The 16,775-nt window shown below is 34.2% G+C and overlaps 1 protein-coding gene and 1 pseudogene across 3 annotated transcripts in view; both read left to right on the top strand.

Moving 5' to 3' along the window:
* Nucleotides 1–16,040, top strand: part of LOC147394932 (HIPL1 protein-like) — a 36,779-nt pseudogene extending 20,739 nt beyond the window's left edge. The window contains exons 2-6 of the transcript XR_015181325.1: nucleotides 11,875–12,662; nucleotides 12,750–12,965; nucleotides 13,377–13,550; nucleotides 14,417–14,621; nucleotides 15,457–16,040. The product of XR_015181325.1 is annotated as an HIPL1 protein-like (transcript). The remainder of the gene's footprint in view (nucleotides 1–11,874; nucleotides 12,663–12,749; nucleotides 12,966–13,376; nucleotides 13,551–14,416; nucleotides 14,622–15,456) is intronic.
* LOC147394933 (uncharacterized) lies at nucleotides 7,666–12,011 on the top strand. 2 transcript variants are annotated; one of them, XM_086453377.1, is made up of 4 exons: nucleotides 7,666–10,568; nucleotides 10,674–11,201; nucleotides 11,477–11,603; nucleotides 11,872–12,006. In XM_086453377.1, the coding sequence occupies exons 1-2, from the start codon at nucleotides 7,703–7,705 to the stop codon at nucleotides 10,970–10,972; spliced, it is 3,165 nt and encodes a 1,054-aa protein (XP_086309503.1). In that variant the 5' UTR covers nucleotides 7,666–7,702; the 3' UTR covers nucleotides 10,973–11,201; nucleotides 11,477–11,603; nucleotides 11,872–12,006. The 2 variants fall into 2 exon arrangements, with proteins under 2 accessions (XP_086309503.1, XP_086309502.1); XM_086453376.1 differs by lacking the exon at nucleotides 11,477–11,603 and having other exon boundaries at nucleotides 11,872–12,011.
* Nucleotides 16,041–16,775: the final 735 nt, after the last annotated feature.

Genomic DNA, 16,775 nt, shown 5'->3' with positions numbered 1-16,775 from the left:
TTTAATAATCATTTTTACTTTTTAGTGATTAACTGAGAGATTATTGATTAATTTCTAATAACTTAAATATATAACATTTTTACTTTTTAGTTCTACTTATTTTATCAAATAATGTGTGCATTGTGCATAGGAAGTTGTGGCTTAAGTTTTTGTATCAATTTATGTGTCAATTTATATAATAATCATTATTTTCTCGTATTAGATGGATTAGTAGATGCTCATCTTCAAAAACTTATTTTTGTACGATATTATTAACATTTAACTCATCAAAATTTGTTCATTTTATCTTGGAAAATATTGAAGACAATTTGATAATAAAAAAAAAACTCAGACCAAAGAGTGGAAAGCCCAAAAAAATCTCCACAAGACCTATTTGACGGAAGTTCAATTGTTCTGGAAAGTTTCATTAAAAATTTGGGAACATTTTGGGTTTCTACAAATGATATTTTGAATTTCATATCCAAATTCACTTTCAAACTTATTGAAAATCCTATATTTTTCTTGAAAATTGAATGTTGAAGAAAATAAAATTTTAAAGTCAAAAGGTAAAAAATCGATATAATAAAAAATAGTGGTTTTCTTCCCTACATATATTCCTTAAGAGTAGGGGTTGGGATTTAATCTCTTCACGAATCTTGAGGATTAATTTGAATTTTATTGTCTATTTTCTTTTATCTTTGTAAAATATCCTTCTAACTTTTTTGCTTTTACCTTTATGCATTTTTTTTGTTGAATCGTTATAATCTGATGTCCCCTTGTAGAAGCCCATGGGCCTCACTCATCCTCACAAAATCGGTTTGTAAGGCGAGGATTGCCACAAGTTTGTAAACAACCCAAGATCATGATACCCAAGCGATGTGGGACTATCTCTTACACTCCCTCTCACGTATAACATGTCTCCTACAACCCTGTGGCCACCCGCTCTGATACCATGTAGAAGCCTATGGGCCTAACTTCTCCTCACAAAATTGACTTGTAAGGTGAGGATTGCCCTAAGTTTGCATACAACCCAAGGTCATGATACCCAGGCATTGTGGGACTATCTCTTAAAAACTTGTGTTTCTTCAAATGATTCTTTTGGATGTTTTCTCCAAAGGACCAAATCCATCATTTTTAAACTTCTTGAAAGCCTAACTAGCTTACCCATAAAAATAAAAAAAAAGGAAACTCTTACATTTTTCTTGAGAATTAATGAATGTTGAAGTAAATAAAATTTTGAAGTTTAAAAGTAAAAAATACTACGTATTCATTGATTAATTGATAAATTATCGATTAATTCGTTGATTTATTATGTTAATAATTTATTTGGAGAATTTTACAAATTATTTTTTCAAATATAACATTTTTGTGACTATGACCAGGATGACTTGCTCAGGTCATCTCAGAAAGCGAACAAGTCGATGTGATGGATGAATCATATGCCTTCATGACCGGGGCAATTTATTAGAGACGACTTGACCAGTCTTAAAACTGTAGTTAGCATGTCTAAATATCTCATGAGATGGTCATGACTTGACACAAGATTTAAGATTTTATTTTCAGTTTCTTATCTTTTATTTTATTTTCTATATATTATGGATTTATTCCTTGATTTATTATGTTAATCCTTTATTCGGAGAATTTTACGAATTGTTTTTTTTTAAATAAAATTTGTGTGATTATGATTAGGATGACTTCTCAGGTCGTCTCAGAAAGCGAACAAGTCGATGTGATGGATGATTCATATGCCTTCATGACTGGGGCAACTTATTAGAGTCGACTCAACCAGTCTTGAAACTGAAGTTAGCACGTCTAAATCAATTGACATTATGGATATGTGATCCATCCTTGGTGAATTTACACACAAAAGATCAGTTTGATTGGTGATGTGCATCCATTGAGTTTAACGTTGTCTTAAGAAAATTTCTAATCGTTGGATTTAAACTCTTTTTCAAGAGTTTAGATCTAGTGGATACAAGTTTTCAAATACTATGATTTTTTTTATATCCATGTGGTAATAGATCCCAAAAAAAATGCCACGTGGCATTAGTCACTTGAATATTTTCCAAAGTTCTGTATGTGTCATTGTGTTGGATTGCCATTTTGGTAATTCATTTGAGCTCCATCTATATTGAGATTTGAAATCTTACCAAGTTAGTTAGGTAAGTGTTTCTCATGTGCAAACACATGTATCAAAAGGGCTTATTTTGAATTTAAAATATTAATCAAAAGGATTTTAACATTTAATAGAGAAAATGTTAATTTTGTAATTTGAAAACTACAACATGGTCGTGTGATTGCAATACTTTAGGGTTTTTTATTTATTTATCAAAATGACCTTGTTTAAATGTAAAGGTGGGGGCATTTAAGAGATCCAAATTTGTTTAGCTTCTTGTTTAAATGTTAATTTTGTAATTTGAAAACTAACAACAAGGTATTATATTCTATTAATTGGTGAAAGATATTTCTATTTTATTCATTGGTGAAAGGGGTATCATTGTTATTTTACAAAAAAATTAGAAATTCAAAATTCGTAATTTTCCATCTGATCTGTCTTTTTAAAGAGTTTCAAGCACAACTTTGATAATATCTTTAGATATTGTAAGTATCTATATGAAAGTTGAATAGATATATTTTTGTAAAGTGTTTAACGGATTATAAAGTATATTTGACGGCGTTTATTATTAAAAAATATATATGTTATTATTTATAATTTTATTTTCTTACACTTAGTTTGACCCCTGCAAATGAACTTTTATGGGTTCAAGGCCCATGCTTTTGGAATGTAAAATTTGATAGAATTTTACCTTGATTTTTCACCACATATCTATCAGTTAAGATATATATGATTTTTTCACCCTGATTTTCGATCAAACATTATTTAACCTTCAAATCTTAAGAGTAAGATACGATTTTTGAGGATTAAAAAATGACATGAATTTTAATTGAAAAATCAATGCCTTTTTAAAAGAGTTTTTTGGATATATTTAAATAATGAATAATGCTGAAGTGCCTCGAACTGGAACCTCATCTGGCACTTCTTGATGAGAAAGTGACAAAGTGTATGGGAACCATATATGCTTTCATCGAGATACGAGTTAAAAAGCATCCATTGTTTCTATCCACTTTCATGTCAAGAAGTGTGATACGAGGTTCTAACTTGAGGTCACTCCAACACGACTCTTAAATAATTTATTCAAAAGATTGAAGATTTTGAAGATGATTGATTCTTGAGAGAAAATCTTATCTAAGGAGTTAATTTTTGAGTTGTGTCGGAGTAACATTGAAATAGACATTGATTCTCACATTGTTGATATAGAGGTTCAAGCATGATCATAGATTCTTTTCACTTGTATCTCGATGAAAAGCATCTATGATTTCGTACATACATCCACGTTAACGATCTGAGGATCAATGTACATTTTAATATTACTTCAACATTTTCCTTTCGTTTTTTTATATTAGAGGTTAAAGACAAGGGTATTTTAGGTCAGTATATAAAAAAATTTCATAGGAGACCAAGGTCAAAGGGTCACATCAACAGTTTGAAAACACAAGTAGTATCTCTAATATTCGTTAAAGGATGGAGGGGCATGTCTAAATAGCCCTAAAATGATTGTGGGCATATTTCATGCCGGTCGTGTGTTGTTGTCACGTGAAAATAAGGGGTCAAACGAAGAGGCGATTTGGATTCGTTGTACTCACTATATACAAGGCGTGAACCGCGCGTGTGTATTTCTCGTGGCCGACATGAGTAAGTTTTGATCATCCACGTGTCTTATAATATCATGTGAACCCCAATTACACTTCCATAAATTATTCTATATCGTGCGGTTATTAAAAAGTAATCGTTTATAAAATTGAAGCCATTACGTATCATGAGAGATGACTTTTGACAAATAATCTCGCATTTACTAGCCAATTGTATATCACGAGAGGTGAATTTTGACAAAGAATCTTGTGTTTACTAACCAATGTGTATCACGAGAGATGACTTTTGCCAAACAATCTCGCGTTTACTAGCCAAATGTGTATCATGAGAGGTGAATTTTGACAAAGAATCTCGTGTTTACTAGCCAATGTGTATCACGAGAGATGACTTTTGACAAAGAATCTCGCGTTTACGAGAAAAATGTATAGATAATGATTTTGATCTTTTCGTAAATATTTTCTAAAAGGACCTTAGTTGTAATTGGTTAAAGATAGTTTCTACGGCTTGTTTTGTATGCTAAGAGCCGCTCTAAACGGACTTCGTAAATTACTAAAGAATTAACACTTGGATTTAAAAATAATAATTATAATAATAATAATAATGGAGTGACCTCAAATTGACTTCAATTCACATTTTGCTGGTGTGGAGGTGTGCGCAGAATTATAGATTCTTTTCATTTGTATCTATTCAATGGTGCTTTGAGAAAAAAAAACTGCATTAAATCTCTGATTTTTCTTACCATTAAGTCCTATTTCCTACCGCACCTCAGGGTTGCATTAACCATGTAGTTAGAATCTACACTCGATAGAAGCCGATGATATCCGTCCAACCTTCCAAACTTAAGTGCTTCATGTACCTCTTAGAGTTTAATTAAAATTAATTTTCAAAATTACAAAAATAAAAAACCCTTTGATCAGTATTTTAAATTACAAATAAACCCTTTTGTTACATGTGCATTTACACATGCCTCCTACTAGTTTATTCTAAATTTTGCCCAATTCTTAGCTTACCAAAAATTAGAAAGTATTTTAGCAAACAGATCATACAAGAAGCCCAAATTAACAAGTCATACCTTTTTTTCAAAAAAAAAAAATTATATATATTTAACATATAATGTATAAGAGGTAAAATTAAATAAACACAAGTATACATAGTACCTTGTTTGGTAATGACATTTCATTACCATCTAGGGGATATCCCCAATCTTCTAAATATTTTAAAAAACAGGTGATAACTTTGGATTCTTACCATGTATTTTGATTGAAACTTAAATACATATCCATGGGTTTTAAAACTACCCAAAGGATTTTCCCAAAAGTCATCAACTTGGTTACAAAGCCAAAGATCTCTTTGATGACATTTTGGTACCATTATTCTTTGAAATAAAAAGAAAATTTTATTATGTCATCAGTTTGATTACCCTGGGTGGAGTATCTATGATATTACCCAAACGTTTTGTAAATAACCATAACATTCTTTATTGAAGGTTGATATGACCTTTTCAAAAATTACAAAGTCGGATATAAAAAAAATTATTTACAAAACTGGTTATTTTGTAAATTACTTTTTTGCTATTTTTTTTTTTTTTTAAATAAACGAAATTTAATGTATGCTGAGCATTCCTTTGGCTAATATTATATATACTTTTGATGTAGCTGATGAAGATCTATTTAGTTGGATTGATACAGCGGTCCAACTATGTATTCATAGGTTAATTAATAAAGAATAATGCTGAAGTGGCCTCAGATGCATTTCATTGAGATACGAGTGAAAGCATCTATGGTTCCTATCCACTTTCAAGTCAAGAAGTGCCATATGAGGTTTCAGCTTAAAGTCACTCCAACATGACTCATTAATAAATTGTCTGATTAATTCGTCAATTCACCCATTTAATCTGCTAATCCCTTATTTGTAAAATTATACGGATTTTTAAAATATACAATTTTTTTTTGTGACTATGGCCAATAGGACTTGCTCAAGTCATCTCAAATAACAAACAAGGAACTCGACCAGTTTTGAAACAACTGTGAACATGTGTAAATCATGCCCATGTGGACTCTCCACCCAACAGCACAACATGGCAAATGAGACAATGAGAAATTGTGATCCAGTGCTCAGTGTGATGTTCACGGCATGACACTAATACTTTAGATTCTTCCTTACATGTTTTTAACTTGTTGTTGTTTTAACCGATTGATCCAAAACTCATCTCATCATGGATGTGTAAATCGTTAAAATTGATCTAAGCTTTTAATAAATTTTTGTGTCAATTTAAATCATAATAATTATTTTTCTACCATTAGATGGGTTAGTAGATGCTCTTATTCTTATACAAGATCATAAACATTTAAATCATCAAAAATTGATTATTTTATCTCGAAAAACATTGAAGGCAATTTGATTGAATACTCGGGAAGAGATTTTCAAAATATTGAATAAGTCAATGTGATTGATAATTCACATTGATTATCAGAATCATAGTAATCAAGTTTGGATTCAGCAACTCTAAGATGGAGTATTGATCGTTTGATTAGTTTGTATAGATTCGTGAAAGTTTCATAAAAAAAATTAAGAAAAAAATTGGGTTTCTTCAAATGATGCTTTTGGATGTCTTTTCCAAAAGGGACCAAATCCATCATCTTTAAACTTCTTGAAAGTCCAACTAGTTTACTCATCAAAAAACAAAAAAAAAAAAAAATTCAAAAAGAAAACTGTTATCTTTTTCTTGTGAATTAATGAATGTTGAAGTAAATAAAATTTTTAAGTTGAAAAGTTAAAAATACTACGTATTCAATGATTAATTGATAAATTATCGATTAATTCGTTGATTTATTATGCTAATTGTTTATTTGGAGAATTTTACAAATTATTTTTTAAAATATAAAATTTTTGTGACTATGACCAGGATGACTCGCTCAGGTTGTCTTAGAAAACGAACAAGTCGATGTGATAGATGATTCATATGCCTTCATGACCGGGGCAACTTATTAGAGTCGACTTGGCCAGACTTGAAACTGTAGTTAGCATGTTTAAATCATCACATGTGATGGTCACGAGTCATGACTTGACACAAGGTTTAAAACTTGCCACGTGGCATTGATCACTTGAAAATTTTCCAAACTTCTGTGGTACGTCTCACTGTTTTTGCTCACAGACTCCTCATCGCCTGCCACGTCAACAATACAAAGATAATTTTGTATTTAACAATGTAGTTTTGTAAAGTAGGAATGCAAATCAACACACGTGAGTACATATGATTGGTAGATCCCAGATTTTTGTGAGCAAAAAAAAATTTCCTGAGTTGTTTACAGAAGGGAGTGCTGATTTTCTAATGTGGCATGTGTAAGAACCGTAGATATTTTTGTCGGGATAGAAAATATATAATTAAGGAAAATAAGAAAAAGAGAAGAGTATATAAGAAGTACCAAGAAGGGTATTATATATCACAAGTCTGGGTCTGTCACACCCACAGCCATGGCCACTATTGAGAAATATTTCTTCCTTGCATTTTTAGTTGTAATTGTATTGGTTCTGTTAGTTTCTTGCATAAGACAGCACGACTCATTATTTGTAGAATATTATGGAAAGAGCATTTTTTTTTGGTTTGTGACAATGGCCAATATGACTTGGTCAAGTCGTCTCAAATAAAAACAAGTTGATGTGCTGGATGATTAACATTGATTATCTTGCCTTTGAGATTGGGACGACTTACTTGAGTTGACTCGACTAGTTTTGAAACAACCGTGAACACATGTAAATCATGCCCATGTGGACCCTCCACCCAACAGCACAACACGGCTAATGAGAAAATGAGAAATTGTGATCCAGTGCTCAGTGTGATGTTCACGACAAGACACTAATACTTTAGATTCTGCCTTACATGTTTTTAACGAGTTGTCTTTTTTACACTTCAGAAATTTTGTTTTTTTTTTCTTACTCACTAACTCTATTTAAAAGGGATCGAAGTAAGATCTCATAGCGTATAGATTACCACACCCACAACCCACAAACATGGCCTATATTCAGAATTATTTCTTCCTTGCATTGTTAGTTGTATGGGTTCTGTTAGTTTCTTGCAAAAGTAGAGAAGCAACTACATTTGAATCAGAAACTGAAGCTCTCCTTAAATGGAAAGCTAATCTCCAAATTCAAGCTGTTTTAAGTTCATGGACAATACATCATAACAGTACTACTGCGCCAAGCCCATGCAAATGGCTCGGGATAGCTTGTAACAAGGCTGGGAGCGTAACTGAAATAAACCTTTCGAACATGGGTTTACAAGGTAAACTTGACCACTTAAATTTCTCTTCTTTCCCAAATCTTGTCCATCTAAATCTAAGTGAGAATGGACTCACGGGTACCATCCCCATGCACATTAGTACACTTTCAAAACTCACAATCCTTGATCTTTATGATAATCGATTATCTGGTCAAATCCCTCCAAACATTGGTGTTTTGAGGAACTTGGTCGAACTGGCCCTTTCTCAAAATCAATTATCTGGTCCCATCCCTCAATCTTTTTGTAATTTGAGCAAGCTTACCAATGTCTACCTTGGTCAAAATTCTCTCTCTGGACGAATCAGTTCTGAGATTGCTACTTTGAGCAACTTAGTGGAATTGGACCTTGCTAAAAATTCTCTTTCTGGACCAATCCCTCCAAACATTGGTGCTTTAAGGAACTTAGTCTATTTGAGCCTTTTTGAAAATCAATTATCTGGTCCTATCCCCATATCTTTTAGTAATTTGAGCAAGCTTACCACATTATACCTTTATCAAAATTCTCTTTCTGGACCAATCCCTCCTAACATTGGCGCTTTGAGGAATTTAGTCGATTTGCGTCTTTTTGAAAATCGATTAATTGGTTCCATCCCTCCATCTTTTGGTAATTTGAGCAAGCTTACCACATTATACATTTCTAAGAGTTTTCTCTCTGGACCAATCCCTACTAACATTGGTGTTTTGAGGAACTTAGTCGATTTGCGCCTTTCTGAAAATCAAATATCTGGTTCCATCCCTCCATCTTTTGGTAATTTGAGCAAACTTTCCATCTTATACATTTCTGAAAATTCCCTTTCTGGACCAATCCCTTCTGACATTGGTACTTTGATGAACTTAGAAGAACTAATTTTGTTTGAAAATCGATTATCCGGTTCATTACCTCAAGATATTGGAAATCTTTCATCTCTCTCTATGCTCGGTTTGTCTGATAACAACTTATCAGGCTACTTACCACAACAAGTTTGTAAAAGTGGGTCATTAAAAAATTTCACTGCAAATAACAACTATTTCGAGGGTCCCATACCGAAAAGCTTAGGAAACTGCACAAGCTTAGTCAGAGTCCGACTTGATGGGAACCGGCTCAATGGAAGTTTATCCCTAGACTTTGGATTGTATCCAAATTTGAATTATATCGATTTGAGTTATAATAGATTATCTGGTGTTCTCTCACAAAATTGGGGAAAATGCCAAAATCTAACAGCTTTGAAAATCCATGGTAACAGGATCAGTGGTAGGATACCAAAGGAATTAGGCAAATTAACTCAATTACACGTACTCGACCTTTCCTCAAACCAACTTGCAGGGGAGATACCAAGGGAGTTGAGTAGGTTGTCTGTTATGTACAATTTGAGCTTGAATGATAACCAACTTTCAGGCGAAGTACCATTGCAAATCGGAAGATTATCCAATTTGGAGTTCTTGGACCTCTCGATGAATAAGCTAAGCGGAAAGATTCCAGAACAATTGGGCAATTGCTCGAAATTGAGGTTTTTGAGTTTAAGCAAAAATAATTTCACAGGAAACATCCCATATCAGATTGGCAATCTAAGAACCTTACAGGAGTTACTAGACCTTAGTCTAAATTCACTCACTGGGAAGATATCACCACAATTGGGAAATCTGATTATGTTAATAAGCTTGAATCTTTCCCATAATAAACTCGTTGGTTCCATTCCTCCTTCTTTAAGTGTTATGATTAGTTTGTCGTCGTCATCCATCGATTTTTCAAATAATGAGTTAGAGGGTCCTCTTCCTGATAGCAAAGCTTTTCAAAACGCTTCACCTGAGGCATTCAGTAATAATAAAGGTTTATGCAGTGAATTTGGTCCCTTGCCGCCTTGCAATCGATTTAGAAATATGGGTGCTCGAAAAAATATACACAAATTACTTGTCGTCATTGTTGGCTCACTCCTAGGCACATTGGTTCTTATTCTAGTCGGAGTCTTCTATCTTTTTCGACGACGAATAAATCTGAGAAGGATAAAGAAGACGGATATTACATTAAGAAGTGGGGATATATTTGCAATATGGAATTATGATGGAAAGGTTGTATACGAAGACATAATCGAAGCCACAGAAGATTTCGATGACAAATATTGTATCGCAGTGGGAGGACATGGACGAGTTTACAAGGTAGAGTTATCAAGTCATGTTTTAGCTATAAAGAAGCTTTGTACGCAGGAAGATGAGGAGTTAGACGATATGAAGAGTTTTGTGAATGAAATACGAGTTTTAACAGAAATTCGACATCGAAACATTGCGAAACTTTATGGGTTTTGCTCTCACAAACGACACACGTTTTTGGTTTATGAATATATGGAAAGGGGTAGCCTAGATAAAATTCTCTGCAATGAGGGAAGAGCAATGGAATTAGATTGGGGTAAGAGAGTGAATATCATCAATGGTGTAGCCCATGCTATATCTTACATGCATCATGACTGCACTCCGCCTATCATTCATCGAGACATATCAAGCAAAAACATTTTATTGGATTCAGAATTTGAGGCTTGTGTCTCTGATTTTGGCATTGCTAGGCTTTTAAAGCTCGATTCATCGTTATGGACTACAGTTGCAGGCACATATGGTTATATCGCTCCAGGCAAGTTTTTACTACAAACTCTTTGTACTTCTTTACTGTGAAATTTTGAAAGTTCAAATCAAACAACCTTCTTTATTTCAGCTTAAATACTTTTTTTTGGTGCAGAGCTTGCAAACACAATGGTTGTGACTGAAAAATGTGATGTTTATAGCTTTGGAGTATTGGCTATAGAAGTGATCATGGGGAGGCATCCCGGGGAACTTATATCGTCTTTATGGTCTACAAGTGATCAAACAATAATGCTAAAAGATGTGTTTGATCCACGACTTTCACCTCCTGCTGATCGACGGATTGAAGAAAAAATTGTCTCTTTATTGATGCTGGCTCTTACTTGTATTAATGCTAATCCACAATCTCGGCCAACCATGCATTCAGTGTCTCAGAATCTACTTTCTATGAACTAAATTTTTCAAATTTTCTTTCACCGGTTGAATCAGCCAAATAATTGATCACCAAATAGTGTTCAATGGCCAGAAACATTCACCCCCTCAACTCTGTCCCTGGATCCTTTATTAAACACAATTTAGTTGTGTCAGGTATCAAGTTGATCCAACCCAACCCAGTATCAAACTAACAATTGTGAAGCATCTCCATCTTCCTTCTGGAATATTTTGACAAAGTCGTCCTGAGCAGGTAACTTATCATCTCTATTTATATATCTGGGAAATTTACAAAAACTTGATCAACTTTTGAGGAATTTACTATTCATCAATGGAATTACCAAAACATGGACGATAATGGATTCGGAGGTTTTTAAAGTGACTATTTCGCAGGTTTAAAGTGACTATTTTTAAACCTGTGAAATGGGCACTTTAAAACCATCGAATTTGTTTCCATTCAATCTGATCATACTCGTTTTGGTAATTAAAAGTGACTTCAAACTTTCAAATAATTGGAATTATATACAGATGCAAGTCTACTAGTGCGTAAGCACAATGCAAGTCTACAAGTGCTAGAACATGTCAATGAACATCACTACAAGAGTGCTAGAGACTTACCTCTTCTCTTTATTGAATCTCGAGATCATGATTCAAGGTTTACCTACTCTTATCTCATTGAAATTGTTTAAATGGTACATATATGTTTAATGAGTTGGTTATTGTCTTTCCAAAGAAAATCTGTTAGTTCTTCGTTTATGTCGCCTTTGGGAAGAATGCTAATCCATCATGAATGTGAGGTTAATAGGTAGCCTAATATGCTAAATGTTTCCCCTATCAAACAATTACTCTTGTTTTTTTATGCATTTTTATTCGTTCGACAACTTTTCTTATTTGCTAATTTTTTAGATTTACATGGTTTGTAGAGATGCGATCAATTCTCAGCAGAGCTATTTACAATACCTGCATTACGGGCAGTTCCCATTCTATGCACCTCCACTGTTTCATCAAATTCTACCGAGTCCAACAGCGTAGCTAACGACTTTTGTACAAAAGTTTGGGATACATGCCCAAATGTTTCTATATTGAATTTCCCATTTGTGCCTTTATTGCGAGGAAGAACCAGCATGCCACTTAATTCCACTTTATCTAAACTTACCGATCTTTGGCAATCAAAAACTGATTTTTGCGAAGCATTTGGTGGACCTTCCGTTGATGGATCTGTTTGTTACAATGGTGAGGAAGTTACGCTAAATAATACTGAAACTCAAAAGTCCTCCAAATGGTCTCTGCCTTGAGAAAATTGGAAAGTTACCTTAATATGGTTGCTCATCCTGATGGTTCCGATCGTTTCTTTGTGTCTGATCAACAAGGACAGATATGGTTGGCAACCGTTCCTGACTTGGTATCTCGAGGAACATTGGATCTTGATGAATCCAATCCCTCCTTGGATATAACGGATGAAGTACATTTTGAAACTCTGTTTGGGATTATGGGATTGGCTTTTCATCCCAATTTTGCACGTAATGGCCGCTTCTTTGTTTCGTTCAATTGTGATAGGTCCCAATCACCACTATGTACTGGAAGATGTTCTTGTAATTCGGAGGTGAATTGTGATCCTTCAAAACTTTCTTCTGATGATGGAGCACAACCATGTCGGTACCAAAGTGTTACCACAGAGTTTACCGCTAATGGTACCGCAACACAGGCTTCCTTGGTACACATTTGTACATTTTTTATTAAATATCTACAACTATTCTCATTGAAGGATTCTAATCTAATCCTTCCTTTATATGTTTTCTAGAAAACAATTGCTAGTGCATCAGGGGTGAGAAGGATATTTACATGGGTCTTCCATTTACGGGTCATCATGCAGGGCAGATTCTCTTTGGACCTGAAGATGGGTATTTATATTTTTTGATGGGTGATGGTGGAGGCAAAGGTGATCCTTATAATTTTTCCCAAAACAAGAAATTCTTGCTTGGAAAGATTATGAGGTTATACATAGATAACATACCAAGTGAGTATTACTTAGTAAGTTTATTCTTGTTCTTTGTTGTCAAAACTATGTATTTCTTTAGACATATTTTGTTGAATTTGGATGTAGTTTTCTAAGATGCTAGATATGGATGCTGACGATAACAAGAAGATTATGTAAAAATTCACTAAAAATGAATGCCCATCAGATTGCATTGTTAGAGAATCAACCATGAGTAGAGTTACTATTACTTGAAGAAACATCACTAAAAATGGAACTTTAATAGATCAATTTGATAGGAAGGAATGAAAGTGCTGCCAATGAACCATTGGAAAGTCCATCTTTTATTTCTTTAATTTCATTCCTTGTAGTAAGCTGGAATTGTATGCTTATTACTTAACTTATCATTTATAATCCTTTTTTGTGTTCCATCCTTGTCATGTATATATTCAGGTGCCAGTGAAATAGATGACCTTGGTATATGGGGAAACTGTTCGATCCCAAGTGATAATCCATATTTCGAAGGACTTGCAGCCAGAAATTTGGGCTCTCGGGTTGAGAAATCCATGGTGTTGTAGTTTTGATTCTGAAAGACCTTCCTACTTTCTATGTGCAGATGTTGTCCAGGTTCGAAGTTACTTAAAAATTAGTTTTCTTTCGACACATATTAATCTTTTTCCATGTATTTTTCTGTGGCATAGGTGTCTCAATTTATAGTTTCCAGTCAATTTTTTCATTGTGATTTTCTATGTTAGAAATAAGAGTCGTGCTGGAGTGACCTCAAGATTGTACCTTATATCGACATGAAAGTGGATTGGAACCATAAATGCTTTTTAACTCGTATCTCGATGAAATGCATTTCCGTACACTTTCACGTCAGGATGTGCGATGTGAGGTACAATCTTGAGGTCACTTAAGCATTATTCTAGAAATAATTTTGGACTTGGGTTGAGAATGATTTTCTTGTACTTCTTGCAACCCATAGATCATGTCGATCTGATAGTCGAAACTATCAGACAAATAGGCATTTCTTTTGATATATTGTAATGCAACATTGAGGACATGGGTTCAAGTCCATCTTACCCACCAAAAATAATAATAATAATGTACTTTATAGTTTAGGTTATGGAAAGTGGTGCATTGTAGGGAACCCATTGGGGTGCATGACAGGGTCAATGTTTAGGTAGGTAAAATTAATGGTTAGTAATTAGTAGATGAAGGCGGGTTTTGAGTCTGAGGTTCTCTCATCTCAGCCATGGATATAGGCCTCACTGCCAAACCGAACCACGTAAAATTATTTTGCTTTGCTCTATGTGCATTCTTATAATTTTTATTTCCCTAATGTTTCTTATCTATGCTTTCGCACTCACAAACTGTGTTTGATACAGTATGCTTTTCTTGAGGATTCTATTTTCAAATTCCTAATTCTTACACGAAGTCTTGGCTTCCCCATTATAAAATTTGTTTGATCCTTATGCTTGTTAGTCTTATAGGAGAAATATGAAGAAGTTGATATAATCACTATGGGTGGAAATTATGGTTGGCGTGTTTATGAGGGCTACACTCTGCCAACTCCATAAATGTCATCCCCCCTGTAATCAGATATAGCCATTCCGATGTAAATAAGAACGAGGGATCAGCGTCGATAACAGGTGATTATTTCTATCGGTCCATGACTGACCCATGCATGTATGGAAGTTAAGTCAAGCTCCATCACTCACACTAGATATGTAGAGCATTGTTCTAAAAGCCAGACTGAACCTGTGGTCCAACCGGAACAACTGTATTTTAGAAAATTATCATTTGATCCACCTGGTTTTTAACCAATTTAAATACAAACAATTCTTTCCAAGGTAAGATGTTTGGGGAAATATGGTGTGGTTCCTAGTGGGAGGATTCGTAATATTCAAATCTATTGTTGTACTATATGCAAATGAAGAAGGTAATTTTACGTGGGGGAATCCTCTTTTTAAACGACATTCAAAGCCTCTTGAGGAGATCATGATTTTTTTTATTTTTTCCAATCGAAGATAATCAACAAAAAGTATTTCATGATTGAAGATTCATTTGTTTCCCTAGTAAACTAATCCCATCATCAGTTTGGCTCTTAAAATTTCTATGAATAATGATGTTCTGACGCCCTCCTCTGATACACACCCCTTGATGACATTTATGGAGTTGGCAGAGTGTAGCCCTCATAGATTCTTTTCCTCGGGATACTCAACAGCACACATTTATGGGGAAGTACAGTTGTGCATCCCAAGGGAAAAATCTATGGTTCTAGCCCGTGCCACTTAAGGGGGCATGTGTCAGAGGGAGCGTTAGAAAATCACAACTCAATTTCTATATATTTTTTAGTGTATATTTTCCTCCACTCCCAGGTGTATCACATCCCAATTAAGCCCCATGACCCTCTTATATTCATAGTTCTCTCCCTCTCAAACAGATCGGTCCCTTGGAGTAGTTGGTTGGTTAACACATGGACTTGAATCAACTTGTTAATTAATCGTCTTGTTCATATATGGATTTGTAGGTACTTGTACGTAGATTTGTAAGCTCATGATCTATGGGCAGGTGATGAGAGCCCAAAAACCAGCAGGAACTTCACTTCTACAAAGATTCCTTTCAATTGTGTGGTTGACTCACCGATCAAATGTGATTCAATGCCCGGAAGTCCTCTCCCTTCTTTGGGTTACATATACTCATTTGGAGAAGATAATCGAAAGGACATTTTTCACTTAACAACTAGTGGTGTATACAAGTCGTTCCTCCAAGTCGATGCAATTACACAATCACCAAAGAACATGTTACGGCTTTTGTAATCCAAGTCCCAATGCTTCCTCGTCATCTGGGAACCACGTGAAGGTCCTAATAAAGGAACTCGTGTTCTGATTCTCATCTTCTTTGTTGTTTTTACTAGGTTTTATGTTGTAATATACAATTGATGTTGTTATCTAAGAGTCTATAGAGAGAGCAAAGTGTTTTTTTTCTTCTTATATAGAGTTGTTGTAATGAGGTGGTTGATTTGTTTGGTTGAGACTTGAGATGTATCAAAAGTTAGTTACTATGTACCCCTTTGTAATTTTATGAGAATTTCTAAAGTTAATTAGTTATGTTTGATTATAAGTGCATTGTATCCAAAGATTGCTACCTTTCTATCTGCCTTCTTCTACGAAATTTTATGATTTCTTATTTGGATCTCTAATTCCCAGAACCAACTTGCTCAAGTTGCTATAGTAATTCAATCTATTCTACAGTTTTATTAGAAGTTGGTTAGTTACCTTTTGTGGAAAACGAAGCAACAAAGAGAACAAAAATTTTACACAAAAAACACAAGGATTTACATTGTCTGGTAATGTGCCTACGTCCATGATCAAATCAAGAACAATCACTATTTTCTTTCAGAACTTTACAACCCTAGAGATCTCTATTTATAAAAACCGGGAGTTGTTTAAACACTTCTATCTCCCCAAAATAGAAAACCTTAAAGAAAATATTACATAATTGTCATTTTCGAAATCCTAAAAAATTTGATCTCAAGGCTCCTCAACTCAGCATACCACCAACAGAATACAAGACATTTGTGGAAGGGCTGGGTAAGAGAAATTGGTTAGCGACCTCCCATTATTGTTCTTCTTATTCGTGGGTAATTTTATGGCATGGGGAAGAGTCCGTCGGGTTGGAGCAGGATTCGAGAAAGGAGATTAGCGTGATTTAGAAATCGTTCTTTTCATGATCCCTCATAATTAAAATGGGAGATTGTTGGGTTAGTTATCTTGAATTAAGGTCTAAGGGGTATATTTCATAAAAAATGCCCAATCTGAGATCACAGGGAAATTTGATGTATAATGG

This window comes from Akebia trifoliata, chromosome 9 (assembly GCF_017979445.1).
Source record: "Akebia trifoliata isolate Shusen 1 chromosome 9, ASM1797944v1, whole genome shotgun sequence".
NCBI classification, from domain to species: Eukaryota; Viridiplantae; Streptophyta; class Magnoliopsida; order Ranunculales; family Lardizabalaceae; genus Akebia; species Akebia trifoliata.
Note: the sequence above shows the minus strand (reverse complement) of the source record. Positions and strands in the feature narration are given on the sequence as shown.